The sequence below is a fragment of the Palaemon carinicauda genome, chromosome 10, assembly GCF_036898095.1.
Source record: "Palaemon carinicauda isolate YSFRI2023 chromosome 10, ASM3689809v2, whole genome shotgun sequence".
In the NCBI taxonomy this organism is placed as follows: domain Eukaryota; kingdom Metazoa; phylum Arthropoda; class Malacostraca; order Decapoda; family Palaemonidae; genus Palaemon; species Palaemon carinicauda.
Window position 1 is genome coordinate 160,548,252 of NC_090734.1, and position 17,500 is coordinate 160,565,751.

The 17,500-nt window shown below is 37.1% G+C and overlaps 1 protein-coding gene and 1 long non-coding RNA gene across 2 annotated transcripts in view; one reads left to right on the forward strand and one right to left on the reverse strand.

Annotated features, from left to right (window-relative positions):
• Window positions 1–17,500, forward strand: part of LOC137648926 (uncharacterized) — a 280,587-nt gene that overhangs the window by 137,944 nt on the left and 125,143 nt on the right. The window lies entirely within an intron of this gene.
• Window positions 1–17,500, reverse strand: part of LOC137648578 (uncharacterized) — a 94,162-nt gene that overhangs the window by 53,566 nt on the left and 23,096 nt on the right. The window contains exon 2 of the mRNA XM_068381488.1: window positions 11,251–11,417. Within this exon, the coding sequence (XP_068237589.1) occupies window positions 11,251–11,417 (167 nt within the window). The remainder of the gene's footprint in view (window positions 1–11,250; window positions 11,418–17,500) is intronic.

A 17,500-nucleotide genomic window follows, 5' to 3' on the forward strand; every position in this document is an offset into this window, starting at 1 on the left:
ATATTTAACTGCATGTGATGTATCACAGTAATCTGTTGTATGCAATAAGGCTTTATTTTATTTCAGGAAAGTAATCTATATTTGGTAAATTACTTTTTATCTACATGAAATGTTACATGAAATGTAGATGAAAAGTTGTTCCTGTATTGCATGAAAGCCATTTTTTGAAACTCTTAGTTAAGCAAATATTTTACCACTACTTGAGAAAAACTTTTTTAAAGATTCACTATAAGGTCGACTCAGGCTTATTACCATAATTGTGATCAAGGCATTAACATCATTACTAAGACAGTAAAGTATTCATTCATAAGTAGGCTTATCACGATATTAAAATTGCCTGTTTTTTCTGTTTGTTTTTCAACAACTTCCTGGCCACAATTTGATTCAGAGTAGTGAAACGTTCAGGGATGAATTGTTATGCTGAGACGTGGCAGTGATTCAATTTTGAAAGCCCTAGGTCAAAAGGTCAAGGTCGAATAAAACGTCGAACGAGTTAACCCTATCCTTAACCCCAAGTCTGTTTGATTGTTAACAGATTCCTGGCAACAATTTGACTTATAGAGAAGTTATAACTTCAGGGATTAATTGTTGTGCTGTGAACGTGGAATGGGTTCAATTTTGTAGGCCCTAGGTCAATAGGTCAAGGTCGAACGAGTTAACCCTATCCTTAACCCCAAGTCTGTTTGATTGTTAACAGAATCCTGACAACAATTTTACTCGTAAATTAGTGAAACTTTTAGGGATTAATTGTTATGCTGAGACGTAGAAGTGATTCAATTGTATAAGTCCTGGGTCAAAGGTCAAGGTCGAACAAAACGTCGATCGAGTTAACCCTATCCTTAAACCCAAGTCTGTTTGTTTGTTAACAGCTTCCTGACAACAATTTTACTTATAGAGAAGTGAAAATTTCAGGGATTAATTGTTATGGTACTGATTTAATTTTGAAAGTCCTATGTCAAAGGTCAAGGTCGAAGAAAACGTCGAACGAGTTAACCCTATCCTTAACCCCAAGTCTGTTTTGTTAACAGATTCCTGGCAAAAATTTTACTTATAGAGAAGTTAAAACTTCAGGGATTAATTGTTATGGTACTGATTTAATTTTGAAAGTCCTATGTCAAAGGTCAAGGTCGAAGAAAACGTCGAACGAATTTGCCCTATCCTCAATCCCAAGTCTGTTTGATTGTGAACAACTTCCTGACCACAATTTCATTCATAGAGAAGTGAAACTCTGAGGGATTAATTGCTATGTTGAGATGTGGAAGTGATTAAATTGTAAAAGTCCTAGGTCAAAGGTCAAGGTCAAGGCCGAGCCAAATGTCAAGGTATAATCTACCGTGGCGAAGGTCTGCACTCTCAGTGCTTTTCTAGTTATCTATTAAATAACTAAAATACATTCTATCAAATTACTATTTCATCTATGTTTAATTAAAATAAAAAACTTTATTATTCACATTACCATCACGAAAGCATGAAACCAATCTAATTATTATAGAACCAATACTTCTTAACATGTGGCAACTTGATCAATAAAAACAACTCCATCTTAAAAGGAAATATTGATAAATTCAACTTTATTAGTGGCAATTACACTACTTCAAGGAGGCTTCTGTTTTTCTATTCATTAAGTTTATCCTTTCGAGCATAAAACTAGAGTGGCCAAGAGGTCCGTTACTTTTTTTTCAAGGCCACAACATCTCGACTTCTTACTTATGCCATTTGTATCACCAGGAATCCTTATAATTCATTTTTATTTTTAAATGTGTTATAGCTATGAATATTGAAGGAAACGTCCGTCATCATATATATATATATATATATATATATATATATATATATATATATATATATATATATATATTTGTATGTTGTATATATATATATATATATATATATATATATGTATATGGATATATATATATATATATATATATATATATATAATATATATATATAATATATATATATATATATATATATATATATATATATATATATATATATATTTATGTATGTTGTATATATAGTATATACATATATCTATATATATATATATATATATATATATATATATATATTTATGTATGTTGTATATATAGTATATACATATATCTATATATATATATATATATATATATATATTTATGTATGTTGTATATATAGTATATACATATATCTATATATATATATATATATATATATATATATTATATATATATATATATATATATATATATATATTTACTGTATGTTGTATATATAGTATATACATATATCTATCTATATATATATATATATATATATATATATATATATATATATTTATATTATATAAACACTGTACATATTAGGTGTGTATGTGTATATACTCTGAATCGAATCTTGAAAATGAATCAGTACTCATATATCAGGCTTAAAAATGAATTAAAAGCCCATCATCTATTAATAGAGCATTATAATGAATCAAAAGTCCCAGCATCTATCAATAGAGCATTAATAATGAATCATAAGTCCACAAATCTATTAATAGAGACTTAATGAATCAAAAGTCCTAACATCTATTAATAGAACCTTAATGAATCTAGTCCAAAAATCTACTAATAGAGCCTTATTAATGAATCTAAAGTTAAAAAATCTATTAATTAAACCTTAATGGATCTGGTCCAAACATCTATTAATAGAACATTAATAATGAATCTTAAAGTCCCAATACCTACTTCCAGATTAAAAATAATCACCACAGAGGCCTCTATTATTATGCCTTTCCTGCGTACTACTCCGGAGAGCTGACGTTCTAATTAACCCAAAGTATAGTGTGTGATTTATGATCGCCCGCGGGCAGTGTGTCCATCGATTTCCCAACGAAGCACTTACTGGCAGTGTTGCGTGTCTGGTAAATCCGATTCTACAAGACTTAGAAGCCTGGGTGCAGGGTTGCTAAGTTGGGCTTTTTTCCAGGCCAAAAACGTCAAATCTGTCCCTTTTCAGGCCATAAATTTCAAATTGGCTTTTTTTTTTTTAACTAGGTTGGCCTTTTAGTTATATGAAAAAGGTTGGCCTTAGATGCTACATTTTGGCCTTTTTTCTACTAATGGGTTGGGTTGTCCTTTTAAAGCTGTAGTTGATTAGAAGTTGGCCATCTCTCATTTAGAAAACTTGGCAACCCTGCGCTCGGTGCAACACTGGGAGGTCGACATACCAACGAACTTCATCCCTTGGTTTGGGGTTATAGAGACGCCTTTGTGAAACCCTATCGATTTTGATAAAGCAAATATCCAGCTACGAATATCTAGCCTTGCTATGTAGTGGTTACATGACGATGGGTGTGGATTGTTGATTAATAATCTATCAATTTCGAAGGAGTTGTGAGGGGAAGGGGGGTTAAATAGCCAGTAAAGTGCACTGGATGACCTGGGATGAACCCTGCTTAACTGACCCTAGGGTTAGGGGAGCCATGCAGTTATGCTATATAGTGGTTACATGACGATGGGTGTGGATTGTTGATTAATGATCTACCAATTTCGAAGGAGAAGGGGGGGGGGGGGTGAAAAAGCCAATACAGTACACTGGATGACCTGGGATGAACCCTGCTTAACTGACCCTAGGGTTAGGGGAGCCATGCAGTTATGCTATATAGTGGTTACATGACGATGGGTGTGGATTGTTGATTAATGATCTACCAATTTCGAAGGAGAAGGGGGGGGGGGTGAAAAAGCCAATACAGTACACTGGATGACCTGGATGAACCCTGCTTAACTGACCAGGTTGGGGGAAACACCAATATCTGAATGCCACCAGCCATGCAGTTATGGTATATGGGTGTGGATTTGATTAATAATCTATCAATTTCGAAGGTGGGTGGGTTGAAATAGCCAGTAAAGTGCACTCGATGACCTGGGATGAACTCCGCTTAACTGACCCTAGGGTTGTCTTAGGTTGGGGGAGGCACCAGGATCGGAATGCCAATATACATGTTATATTTATCTTCATTCCATCACATTGTACCTCTAGGCATTGAATGATGATATGTTGACTTGATTAATGTTCCCTAGTATGTATCTATTACATACTGCAAGCACAATAACTATAGGAGAGGAAATTTAGAAAATTAATAAATACATAAAAAAGATTTAACAGGTCATAAGTCGTAATTTTCTAAAACAAGGAATAACAAACATGTAAGTCCAAAGATTGCATCACGATAATGACAATTGTTGTGAAAAAAAATCTTCATAAAGCGTAATATGAAAAACATGTAAACTTATCAAACTTTCTGCAATATTCATACATGATATTTTTGTAGGACTTTTTCTTTGGTTTTGTATTAATTTTATAAGAAAGAAAATCAGATTTCGTTTTTTACCCGCTATCTCAACATTTCTATAGTCATCCATCCACCTGACTAGGCCACATGAGAGAGAGAGAGAGAGAGGAGAGAGAGAGAGAGAGAGAGAGAATAATATAATATGCATATAATGTTGAGAAAAGCAGCCAAACTTTTGCAGAGAGAGAGAGAGAGAGAGAGAGAGAGAATTATATAATGATATACAAATAATCTTTAGAGAAAAGTAGTCAATCTTCTGCACAGAGAGAGAGAGAGAGAGAGAGAGAGAGAATTATATAATGATATAAAAATAATCTTTAGAGAAAAGGATTTAATCTTCTGCAGAGAGAGAGAGAGAGAGAGAGAGAGAGAGAGAGAGAGAATTATATAATGATATAAAAATAATCTTTAGAGAAAAGGAGTTAATCTTCTGCAGAGAGAGAGAGAGAGAGAGAGAGAGAGAGAGAGATTTACTTAAAATAATATAATACGCCACGGTCATCGAAGTACTTCAAGAGATTTACTTAATATAACATAGTTCATCACGCTAATCGAACTACTTCAAAAATACGAAAAATAAAGTTAAATATAAAACAAGTGTGATCGTCTGCTCTTAGAAAACTGCGGAAATGATTATATCTAACACCAAGAACGTAGCTTGGGCCTCACATTGACCAAAGACTTGTAAGAGCTAACGTGGTAACCTTATAAAAAAGCATTTTATGGTAATATGTCAATTATAAATCGACCTTCATATAAAACAAGAGCAAAATAAAAAATTATACATGACAAAAAAGAAAGAAAAAAATTAATACAAGTGAATAGATAACGAGGTCTTATCTTCTTAATCTATAGATAATTTAAATTTGATTAAAGCCTCTTTTAAATTTTCGGATGATATTGTTCAAGGAATGGGATCATTCTGATTCTTTTCTTTACAGAAGATTGAAATCTAATGATAGACCCAAGGAAGACAGGAGCTACAAAGGCTCAAATTTCCATGAAATTTACTTCTAATAACTCTATGAGAGTATACATACTGGTGAAGCTTATCTTAAAGTAGTTATTTCCTACTTCTTAATCACGTAACCTTCAAGTGCAATAAAAAAAAGTACTCTTATGAAATGTTTATTTTTACTCTCGATAAAAAAATTAATGTTTTATGTAATTTCAAGTTAATCCATCATAGGGATGAATTACCGTCGGTACATTTACCAGGTAGACTTTATTGAAGAGCCTGTATCATTCCGTAGACCCCTAGCTGAGCTATAAAGAGGGAAGCGGACAGTCATCGAATATGTGAATGTAGCCACCAATGCCAAACCGCATAAGAAAAACAACCCTCTCTGCCTCATTATTAGCCAATGCCCTTCCTTGACTTAACTGCTAGCCACAAAAATTCCAAACAGTCAGTGTACACTTCAGTGATTTTCTCAACACTATACGAGGCTCCTTGAGCAACTGTGTCATTGTTTCAATGAATGTTAAATCCCGGTTTATGAACTTATCTGTTGATGACACCATCGTTTTGATGTTGGACCGCATCTAAAGGTCTACACCATCCCTCGACATCCCAAATGCAACCATCCGTTCGCTCTTAGAAATAAACATGAAGACCCCCTTCACTACTCATACACACCTTCCTGCAAAATGATGGCATTGCCATGAGTTTCCTATTTGCAAATTTCCATATGCATACCATAAGAAACATGCATTCTCCTGACTAAACAAACGAGATATCTACTTTACATATATCGACAACACCTTTGTAATGGCCTTATCCCACCAAGAAATGGAAGAATTTCACCATACTTTAGAGTGTAGCTATGTACTACTTCACATAGGAGCACAGCCGCAAGGGTTGTCTTCCCTTCCTCGATATCCTGGAGGATATATACCAAACCCACCAACCTCAGACTCTTGTCTTAATAGCTATAGCGAGGGCCCCACTTGCAACAATGTGACAAATATTAAAGCCCTCTTAAAAAAAGCTGTTCATCATCCTGCAGGCCCACTCATAAGGAGTTGGATAGGGGTATCCAAGCCCTCATTAACAACGGATACCCCAGCAGTCAGGTCAACAGGGAAGTAATTCAACCCGGCCAAGCCCTGACGACAAGCATCAATCTAAATTACAAAGGACTGATGCATAAGAATAACCAAGAAGATGAAAAGGCCATGTGGAACATCATGACGAACAACATCTCCGTCGTCGAAGAACAGACCACCCTGAACTTTGTCATAATGAAGAAAAACCCTGTTCCTCCTGTACAGAACAGCCTAAAGAAAACTAATGCCGTATACCAATACTTAAGCCTCATCCAAGGATGCCCCGGAAACTACATCGGTATGACGAGTGTGTCCTGTTACGTGAAATAGAGTGGCATCAAGGGCTCAGTTTCTGGAAACCCACAATTAACAAATTATAAGAGAAGATTTCATGGTGGTCACTGGCCGCCCCCTGATGGCAGGCACCTCAGGATACTCGAGGCTCTCCTTATCCAGCAGAAGCCTACAATTAGCCCAACAAATCAGATGCTCTTCCTTCCTACAAACTGCCAGCTCACTGCAACCCTACAAATAAGAACATTAACCACAACAATGATTCAGTAAACATTAATGAGTGGGAGAGTAGCCTTCCTGAATGCATGCTGGTCCTGGCAGGCACCCTAGCCAATCACAGAGCTGCTCCTTCGCTCTGAAGAAATTTCTATCAGGAAACAGACTGAAATCACCTCTTGGTAGGTTACCCCGCACACCTCTTAGCCCAGAGCAGCAGCCTTCCAACATTCACTGTCTCTGCTCATATGATCCTGCTGACGAATGATAATTCACTAACCTAAGAAGACTCGCTGGAACTTTTGCATAAATAGCTGAAATTTGACTCTTCAGTCTACTTCAAGTTAATGATGAGCAAGAGATACACTTGCTCTAAACATTGCACAAACACGAAGAACACTACTCTAATACTATGATTCACGATCACCAAACTCCAAACTGCCATCTAGACTTCATTTGTATGACAATCCTGTTATTATTTTTTGTACTGTCTGTTAAAGTGAATGAATAAGTTGAGACCGCATGATTTTCCATATCTCGTTAAAATCTCATCGATAACTATGAATGATATTTCTTGATTAAACATAACAAGGAAAATATTTTATTTATGCAACAAAATCAGTCAAAATGATGTAAGAACTGTTACCCAGCATCTCACAACAATAGTCTGATCACTGAAATACTACCTGCTGTCATCGGCATGAAAATGGACTTACATGAAAAACAAAATGACGTGGAAGATGTTTTTGTTTATTCCAGGGATGACCGCACTATATCTTTAAAACAGAAAACCATATCTAATAATGAGTGTTGCAAGTTTTCAATTCAAATGATTTTGTTCTTGTAAATAAAATATATTTTGAGCATTTATCAGGTGTGCAGAAACACCCCTAGATTGTATGTTAAACTTAAATTTCTGCCACATTTCTGCTCATGAACAGCAAATTTGTGATCCCATACTGACAAAAGATGCCCCACCCCACCAACTCTCCAGACAAAATCATTGCCGCTGCCTCCACCAGCCTGCCTCTTTTCACAAACTAGAGGCCTGGCTCTCTAGAGTGGAATCTGTCTCCAGGTCAAAGATGATCACATCATTTTAATTAAAAGCTAATGCTGTACTCGGATTCCTACCTGACAATATCTTCTAACATATAGCAGAATGGTTAGCCGAGCCAGACAACACCATCTAACACAAAACTCTGAAGGTTCAACTAGGTCATCCTTCAGTATGCCCCTAACCCTTAGAGAAAGAAAGTTTTTTGGCAACATAGGAAGAGCAATGGAAGATCAGCGGCCATCACATGTCTATAAGCAACTCCGATAACGGGTAACAAAACTCGCCACTGAAGCCAAACAAGATAAAGTGGAATCCTCCAGACAAAATTAACGTGTAAAAGTTGTGGAAATTTTAAATGTATCCTCCATGCTCCTCAAGGAATTTCTATAAATTGTAGATAAAGTTCCTTTAACCCAGAACACACTGAAACACCCATAGCACTAGCCGCTACACACTGTCAACCTTTAAATCACAGAAACGAACTGTAAGCCAAATTCCCCTGCACCCCCAGGCACCATTCAAGGAACAACAAATGTTTTCCCAAGCAGCCATTACGCCAAAGAATACATTCTGACAAACTAAAGGGTCATTGGCTCAAAATGTGCTGTGGCCCAACTAACTCACCGGGACTGGTTTACTCATATAGAGAAAAAAATTTGTATTTTGCCGTCTTTCTTTCAAGAAATGGAATAAAAAACTTTGTGTTTCTACATCACTGATGAGATGTCCAACACAAAATTCCACATCGATATGGGCTCATGATAATAGTTTGTACCAGCCACCCTGAATAAACTAATGAATCCATCCAACACTCTCCCTGTGTATACCATAAATGGCATCTCGCTACAGATATATGGAACCAGAAACATGGAGGTAGCGTTTGCTGACAAACTGTACAGTCGGGCACTTATTATTACAGACGGAACTTTAGCACCACTTGGAACAAATTTCCTGAACGCACATGACATGCTGGTCGACATATAAAAGAGCAACTCATTTAAAATGATGGCGCTGTGTCCCCCCTTCACTCCAGGGGCAGCAACAAACTCCACGCCGGGACCTGAGATCTCTCGCCTCCTTCAGGAATTTCCCAAAGTGTTCAAAAGACGATCTCCAGCATGACCTCACTTGGCCTACGAAACACCACATCAGTTACCTTATTGTCACACTGGGAACCCCAGTGCATGCATGCTTCAGTTGGCTGGCTCCAGACAAACTTTCCCAGACAAAACACATATTCCCAGACATGAAACAGACAAGAATCTGCCCTAAAACCTCCAGCTAGTGGGCATCTCCCCTCCACATGGTATCTGAAGGAAACGGCAAATGGCAGCCCTGTGGTGACTACTGATGACTTGATGTTCAAACAGTACCAGACAAGTACCTCCTGCCCAATATTGCAGATTTAACCAATCAACCCAATGTCCTAAAGGTGTAATATGAAGTCCCAGTAACAAAAGAGAACACGAAAAAGGAGATCATTACCTATCTGGAATATATACTTTTAATTACAGCTGTTTCAGGCTTCTAAATGCAAAATTACCCTAATGCATTGTTTATGTCAATGACATTCTGAGTTTTAGCCTTAACTATAAACAGCACATAAGGGCGTAAAACAAGCCCTTGAGACGCAGAGCAAATGGGTTAATTAATTGGCAACATAAGTGTACCATTACGAATAAAGGTCCAATTTCCCAAGGCTAGGAAATATCAAAACACTGCAAGAGTTTGCAGGCATGATCAATTACTATAATCGTTTGATATCCAACCTGGCTAGAGTCATGACTCACTTATCCGAATCCTTTAAAACATTTTGCTGGTCAGATAAGCAAGTAATGGCATTTAAAGAAGCCTAAAAAATCCTTAGTTCTGCTACAAGAGTAGTGTTTCCTCTCTCTAACAGGTCTCTTACACTGACCATAGATGCAAGTACTGTAGCACAGGAATGGGTGCAGTTCTGGAGCAGGATAAAGACAACAGCCACCGAACATTAACAATTTTCAGCAAGAAATTATCTCCAGCAGAACAGAAATACTACACCTTTGAAAGCGAACAACTGGCAGTTCATCGTGCCATTCGGCATATTAGAAACATGCTCAAGGGACAGAAATTCATGGTGCATTTGGGCCATCAGAAAGATGACTTAGACCTATAGTGCCTCTGGAAAGAAAGCAATGCCTTATCATGGAGGGATTTCGTCATAGATAACAGAGACAACCATTGCCTTATCAAGGAGGGATTTCATCATAGACAAGAGAGACAACCATTGCCTGCAAGACAAGTACCAGACATCCTCACCCTTATCTTTCACAGTCTGCATCCCAACTAAGCGATGCATTTGGGGCCAAATAACACAGCCATCAAGAAATGGTCTTGTGAATGTCTTCCCTGGCAGACATCAGAGATCACAAGGCACTCAGAATCTGGGATAGGAGGCTTCAGTTGCCCGAATCCCTTCTTTGGGGAGAGGGATTATTATAAGAACCATTACCCAGCGTCACAGCAATGTTCTGGTCATCAAAACACGACTTCCCATGGACACCATGAAAATGTACTCATGCACTAGCATGAAACACAAGATGACGTGGAAGATATTTTTGTTTATTGCAAGAAAATATGGCACTTTACCTTTAAAACAAAAACCCACATCTAATGAAAAAGTGCAAATGATTTTGTTTCTGTAAATAATATATATTTCAAGCCTTTACTAGGTATGCAGAAACACCTTGATTGTAACATTATACCTTTTAGAGATTCTGTAGACCTTGATTGTAACATTGTACATTTTAGAGGTTTCTGCACACCCTGATTGTGAAATTTTACCGTTTTAGAGGTAAAAATCTCCTACATTTCTGCTCACAACGAATGCCTTTATGTCAGATTTGTTTGTAAATAAACCAATTAATCCCAGCCAGGATTTCCATCCAAATCATGAACAGCAAGAAGAAACGGAAAACCCATTATATTTCTCATAGCGTTTCACTGTGTAGGGGTAGATGCTAAACATGGAATTAGATGATTTCATATCCAAATGGAGAATAAGGCTAATATTGAAGCTATTCATATCCAAGGGCATGATCTTTATATTAAAATATCCTGAAGTGACTAATATACTAATAATACTTTAAAGCTTTTGTCATGAAGATTACTCAAGTCAAATATAACAATATAAACTGTATCAAATCCTTATAATAATAGGCTAATCCTTGTTTAATGGAATTGTGATTTTAAAAGTTCTCATTCCAAGATACACCATTACATATACTTGAAATTAGTAAAGCGAACAAAAGAGGAAACCCAGAAGACTTACTTGAATGACATGGGATGGATGTCTTCGCCGCCTGTGTGTGTTCTTCTGACAGGCACACAGTATGATGAGGAGAAGGAAGCCCAACCCGAGGAAGCCCGTGCCAGCGCCAATAATGGCATACTTGTTAATGGCAGACCCTGCAGAGAGCCCACGGTCAGTCACGATCGCTGTTGATTTAAGATACTTATGAAACAAACACGTTAAGAACAAACAGTGGACAGGAGAAGATGAACGCATTCACTCCGGTCAACTCACGGTAGTTACCTCTGCATGAAAGGGGCAATTCTTAAATTGGTATGGGCTTAGATTAGAGTTGGTTTTTAAATTTTACTTATTAGATATGCAAAACTTTCATGCCAAGGCAAGTCGTGAGTTGAGCGAATTGATATTTCGACTAGGACAAGTTTTAGTGCATAGTTTTGTGATTGCATTTTCAAATACATGAATAAAGTTATATGCAAAATGTTATGCGAAAGTGGAAGCATTAACGTGAGAGAGAGAGAGAAAGAGAGAGAGAGAGAAATGGGTAATTACATACAAGAAAGTTAGAACATAACCAAGACAATCAAAGACAAGCAGAATGTTTACACTTGAGTCCTGTTGTATTACAGCTCAAAGACAATTAAAAGAGGCATTAAAGATATGGCACGTCATAAAGCAACCTTTGCAATCACATGAACACAAAAAAGGATCAAGATGATGAAAAGAGCAATGGACCTTTTTGTCAATTCATGTAGGGGTAATAAACATAATTTCACGAGCAGGCTCTCAAGTAGCATGGAGCTAGATGGCATAGATAACAGTTGTACATATAGTAAAGTATGGGTATTATAAATTCAATTAAACCAATCTTATGGGAAGTGAATTGTTACGTATGGATGCAGTAAATAGTTACGCAAGGAATAAGTAAACAACGTGGACTGAAGCTACTTTTGTTTAGATGGTTTTATTCACATGAAAGTGTTAAATCTGTACTCACAGAATGACTTGGTCGCAAAAATGGCGCAACAATAATGCAATGAGGAACATTAGGTTTCGTTGTGCTATAAACCGATTAAAATAACACAATAGTGAGGACAACACCGAATCTGTTGTGACCGAAGTACGTGAAAATTATATAATTGTAAGGGACTCTATCCTTCTTCCAGAAATCTATATACAAAAGTGAGGGGAGCATTGAATCGTTCCAGCAACATACATATGACTCTTTCATTTAATGTCGAATGACACATTTATTTTATTTGCCAGAAATGTCTGAAAGCAACGGCAGGGTGAGGACTTCTTTATATGTCTTAGGGCCAGGGAATAATGCTTGAAAGTTTTGTAATAGTGTTTTTTTCCAGCAAAATGTGTATAACTGCAATGCGTCGTGGATGACCTGCAAGTCCTTCATGCCAAAAAATAAATCTGAAAGCAATGGTGAGATCCTCTGTGGACCCTTAACTTAGAAGCAATGCAATAGTATGCAATGGCACGAACTTCTTTAAATCTGTGATGCTAAAATGTATGAAAGCAATGCTTGTTCAAGAACCTGTGAATATTAAGTGCGATAAAATGTCCAAGAGCAATGCAATAGCGATAATCTTTTTGACTTTTGTGCCAAAATTCTACAAAAGCAATGCATAGGCAATGTTCCCTGTGGATCCTATGGAATTCTTCAAATCTTTTGAGCTAGAAATTGATGGTACATGTATGCTTAAGCTTGAAATAGAGAAATTTGATAATTAGTTGAGGGTTCATCATAAAAACCGGTATAAGAGCTCCAACTTGGTCGTTGTGCCAAAAAATAAATACTTTTTATTAATATAAATTTTCTTATAAGCATTATTATTTCTATGGATCAAGTCAGAAAACCCGTAATATCGCCTTGGAAGCTTCCACAGCATACAAACCCATAAATGACATGTGAGGAACATCCGGAAGATAAGACTGGTACGATAAGGATAAAACATTTGTTGATAAAATAAGACTGCACATTCATAATCAGGATTTTGGAAACATCATAAAAGTCACAGCAATAGTACAAGATGCTTTTGAAGTAGCACAGCAGTCTGTCAGACTGAACACCATCCTTTTGGACTGGGACTGTTCTCAATTCTGGAAGTCTGCTCTCTAACTAGAGCGATCTTTTGGACATGGACTTAAGAAAAGTATTGGTATCAGGACAACTGCCCCCGGGACAACTGCCCCCCGGACAACTGCCCCCTGACAACTGCCCCCGGGACAACTGCCCCCGTAGGACAACTGCCCCCGGGACAATTGCCCTCGTAAAACCACTGGACAATGGTGTGAAAAATAAAAATACATGATAACTATTAAAACCAATGTTTTATTATTGTTAATAAAAATACATGATTTAAAAAATACATGTTTTAAAAAGATAACATTATATACCGAAATTTGTACCTAGATGGGTTGCAAAAATATTGAAAAGGGATTTAAATACTAGAATTTTAAATTGTGGGCTATGTATCTCAAAAATTCCAATACATCGCGGTTCTCAAATTCTTGCACAATGTTTGCTATTCGTATGCTAGAATCCTGATAGTGTTTCTTCTTAGGAGGTACTGGATGCCCAGCAAGTATTTGATTAATTATGAGGCTGAATAGTGCCTGTTCTCTCTTTAACACCCCCAGAAATGTCCATATATTTGGATGAAATGACGTAACGCTTGCTTGCATATGGTTATGCCAGCCTTCTACGGCGTTGTTTGTTCGAGGTAAATCTTCAACAACACGAGTATACATACTCCACATGCTTATAAGGAAATGTGGCTGTCTCCTTGTATTTCGACGTCTTCTGCCGATGTATGTATCTTCAAAATAATCTATTATTGCATCAGCCTCAGATGGCAACATCTCTTGTAGTTTCTCAAACGCTTCAATGACTGTTTCTGTGGGAACAAACATTTGTTTGTCTATACAGAATTAGCCAATTGGCGATAGCTTTCGAAAATAAACTGTAACTCGTACGACCGATTAGACATTGGATCCTTCTTACTTAGATTACCTAATTAGGAAATAACTACATAAATGGTTATAAATTTTGGAAATATATACAATTATTTCTTCAATGACCGATTATGTAATTAGGAAGAATATCTTCATAAATTGTTACTAAAAAGTAATTACATAAATGGCAATAAATTCCAAAGTAATTGTCCTGAAGGCAGCGGTTTTATGGGGGGCAATTTTCCGGGGGGCAGTAGTCCTACGGGGGCAATTGTCCTGGGGGCAGTTGTCGGGGGGCAACTGTCCTGGGGGCAGTTGTTTCGGGTGCAGTTGTCCTAGATCCAAAAGTATTATCAGAACTGAGAACATCCGGACCTTAACTGTAGTATATTGGATTTACATGAACACTTTCGGATTCAAGATCAGTCTCTCAGACTGGGTAGAATCAAAACCCATAGCAGCCAGGAAAATTTCTATTGAGCTTTGCATTAGAGAAAAACCTTCATTACTGGCCAGCATGACACGTACTGGCACCTCAAAGGAATGCGAGTGCTGACGCTGTAATTTTTCAAGATAGGTTTCTGCAGATTAGGCCAATTGAACTAAGGGCTAGGGAGGAGGGTCAAGCAGCATATCTCCTAGTGATGACCTTTGTCATGATCACTGTTAAGCAAAAAGTAATCGGCCAGTTCTAGCTGTGAAAATAAGGATAAACATCAAGGGTGCAGTTTTCCGCAGAAAATCTGCAGCATGTAAAGTAGACTTTTCTAGGAGTAGATGAAACAATTTTGTTGAATGATAAAAAAAAAAAAAATCTTCAGTTTAGAAGCGACACTTAGAACAACTAGGAATGAAATTACAGTGTTTACTTTACCAAAAATGATTCATGGAGTGTGAGCATTGTAGGATATCAGGCATAAATTCGGTAAGATTTGATAAGTTTAGTTCATATCATACTGGACTAACCTATTTTCAATAACACTTGACAGAGTTCTCAAAACTGTATCCTATGATACACAGTTTTGATAAGTTGACTTGCAATAAAATGAAATCAAATATGTCTCCGCTGTCTGCCGTTATCATATATATATATATATATATATATATATATATATATATATATATATATATATATATATATATATATATATATATATATATATATATATATAATTAATATTAATGCAACTGACAAGTAAATGACCAAATTAAATTCAAGCACTCAAAACAGGATTTAAACCTGTCTTTTAAAGTCTCTGGCTTAGCTTTGTTGACCCCATTAAAAGAGAAAGTAGTCTCACGTTCAGAAGTCAGTAAACCAAGGTCTACACATGCTGTTTTTAGAGGCCATTGGTTTCAAAATAGTACGTGTAATTTTGTTATGCTTACCGAGAAGTGCTCATCTGTTAAAATTTAACTGGATATGTAACTTACAGAAGGCAAGCCTCCCCATTAAAGCTAGTAGCTTTAAAATATATTGGTTTTAAGTTCTACCCCTTGAAGAGGAAGGCTACGTTTATTTTCTCTTCAATTTGATATCCTCTTTTACTTTCATAGTAACAAATTGACGACACTCTTAGGAAATAGGGATGCCAGAAAACCTCAAATCAATCAATCAGTCAATCAATCTTAGGAAATGGAGCAATGTCACTTTTCTCTTCCTAGGGCAAGGAATACAAAGTTGGTATCACTGCCAATACCTACTGTATGGGTTTATAATCACTTAAAGGTTTAAAGGCAGTTCACGAATGGCAGAGGCAAGGGACAGTGACATTGCCCTATCGAGCAGGAAAATGTCCTAGAGACTGACCATATGCACATATGATCTACACCCAAGCCACCTCTCCACCCAAGCTAGGACCAAGGAGGGCTAGGCAATGGCTGTTGATGACTCAGCAGATAGACCTATAGACTCCCCCAAACCCTAATCCTTAACTCAAAAGGATGGTGAGGTTGCAGCGACCAAAAGAACTATCGAGTTTGAGAGGGACTTGAATCCTAGTCTGGCGTTCACCAGTCAATGACGTTACCACGCCGGCCACCACAATCCTCATTAATATTCATCTTTCTCTAAAAAACTCTTCTGTATAGTGTCCAAGGGAGGTAGATCAGTCAGTGCTCCTCGCACAATGCACTGTATGCATTACTTATAGGTCTTTGTAGTGTTCGTTTGGCCTCTAGCTGTACTTTATATCCTACGATTCCCGCCTGGGACCTGGAGTTGAAGCTGTTGGGGTGAATGCAGTTTATCGGGACAGGGCCATTAGTAGCCCAATCGTTTTTCCTTATGGGGAAGATGTGCTTTACTATAATCCGATATATCATAATGTGAAGTTATTTTATATTTTCTAAGTTCTGCCCAAGAAGGGGAACTACTAGGTTTGGTTAGGTTGGGTTTGTGGGGTTTGTATGATAGCAACAGTAGTTTGGGGGTCGTAGGGGGGCGTTAGCCCCCCCCCCTCCCCCGTTAGGTCATTAGGAAGGTAAGGACTCTGCTTGTAGGTCAGGTTAGGGGGGGAAAGTTTGGGTTAATTGTTGTCCATTTTTCTCGGCTTGTCCCCATAAACTACAAAGGCTGCAAGCTGTTTACTGGGGAGGCCACTGCTGTGGTTTGGCATCACAGTGTGGGGTTGGGATTGCCTGGCTGACGTTCTGGTGAATATCTATTCTGACGAAACTAGAACTAAAACCAGGCACCTTTAACCTTTACTTTAACATAGTTCTTGCTTTCTTTCTTCCTTCTTGCCGCCTTCTTACTTTTACCTCATAGTGTAACTGCAGGTTTTTCTCACAGTTACACTTGGATACTGAATGGCCTCATGCTCCCATCGCTAGTCTAGATAGCCGAAATTCATAAATCTAGTGTACAAATCCTGTTCAATAAATAGATTTAGTTATAATTTACACAAGAGATTTCTGACAAGAAAAAAAAATATTTGTATATACCAAAAATTAAATTTGAATAAAAAAATATTCATTTCCTACTCTCACAAAAAGGGGATAAATCTATTCTATAAATCCTGTTCAATAAATAGATTTAGCTATAATTTACACATGAGATTTTTGACAAAAGATACAAAAATCTTAATAATCGAAGGAAAAAGATTTTTCTTCATTGAGATATAGAAGATAAAGGTTTTATGTGTATGGTTTCAGTTCCGATTTCATCAGAATAGATACTCGCCAGAACGTCAGCCGGGCAAGATCAAGATACTCGCCAGAACGTCAGCCGGGCAAGATCAAGATACTCGCCAGAACGTCAGCCGGGCAAGATCAAAATACTCGCCAGAACGTCAGC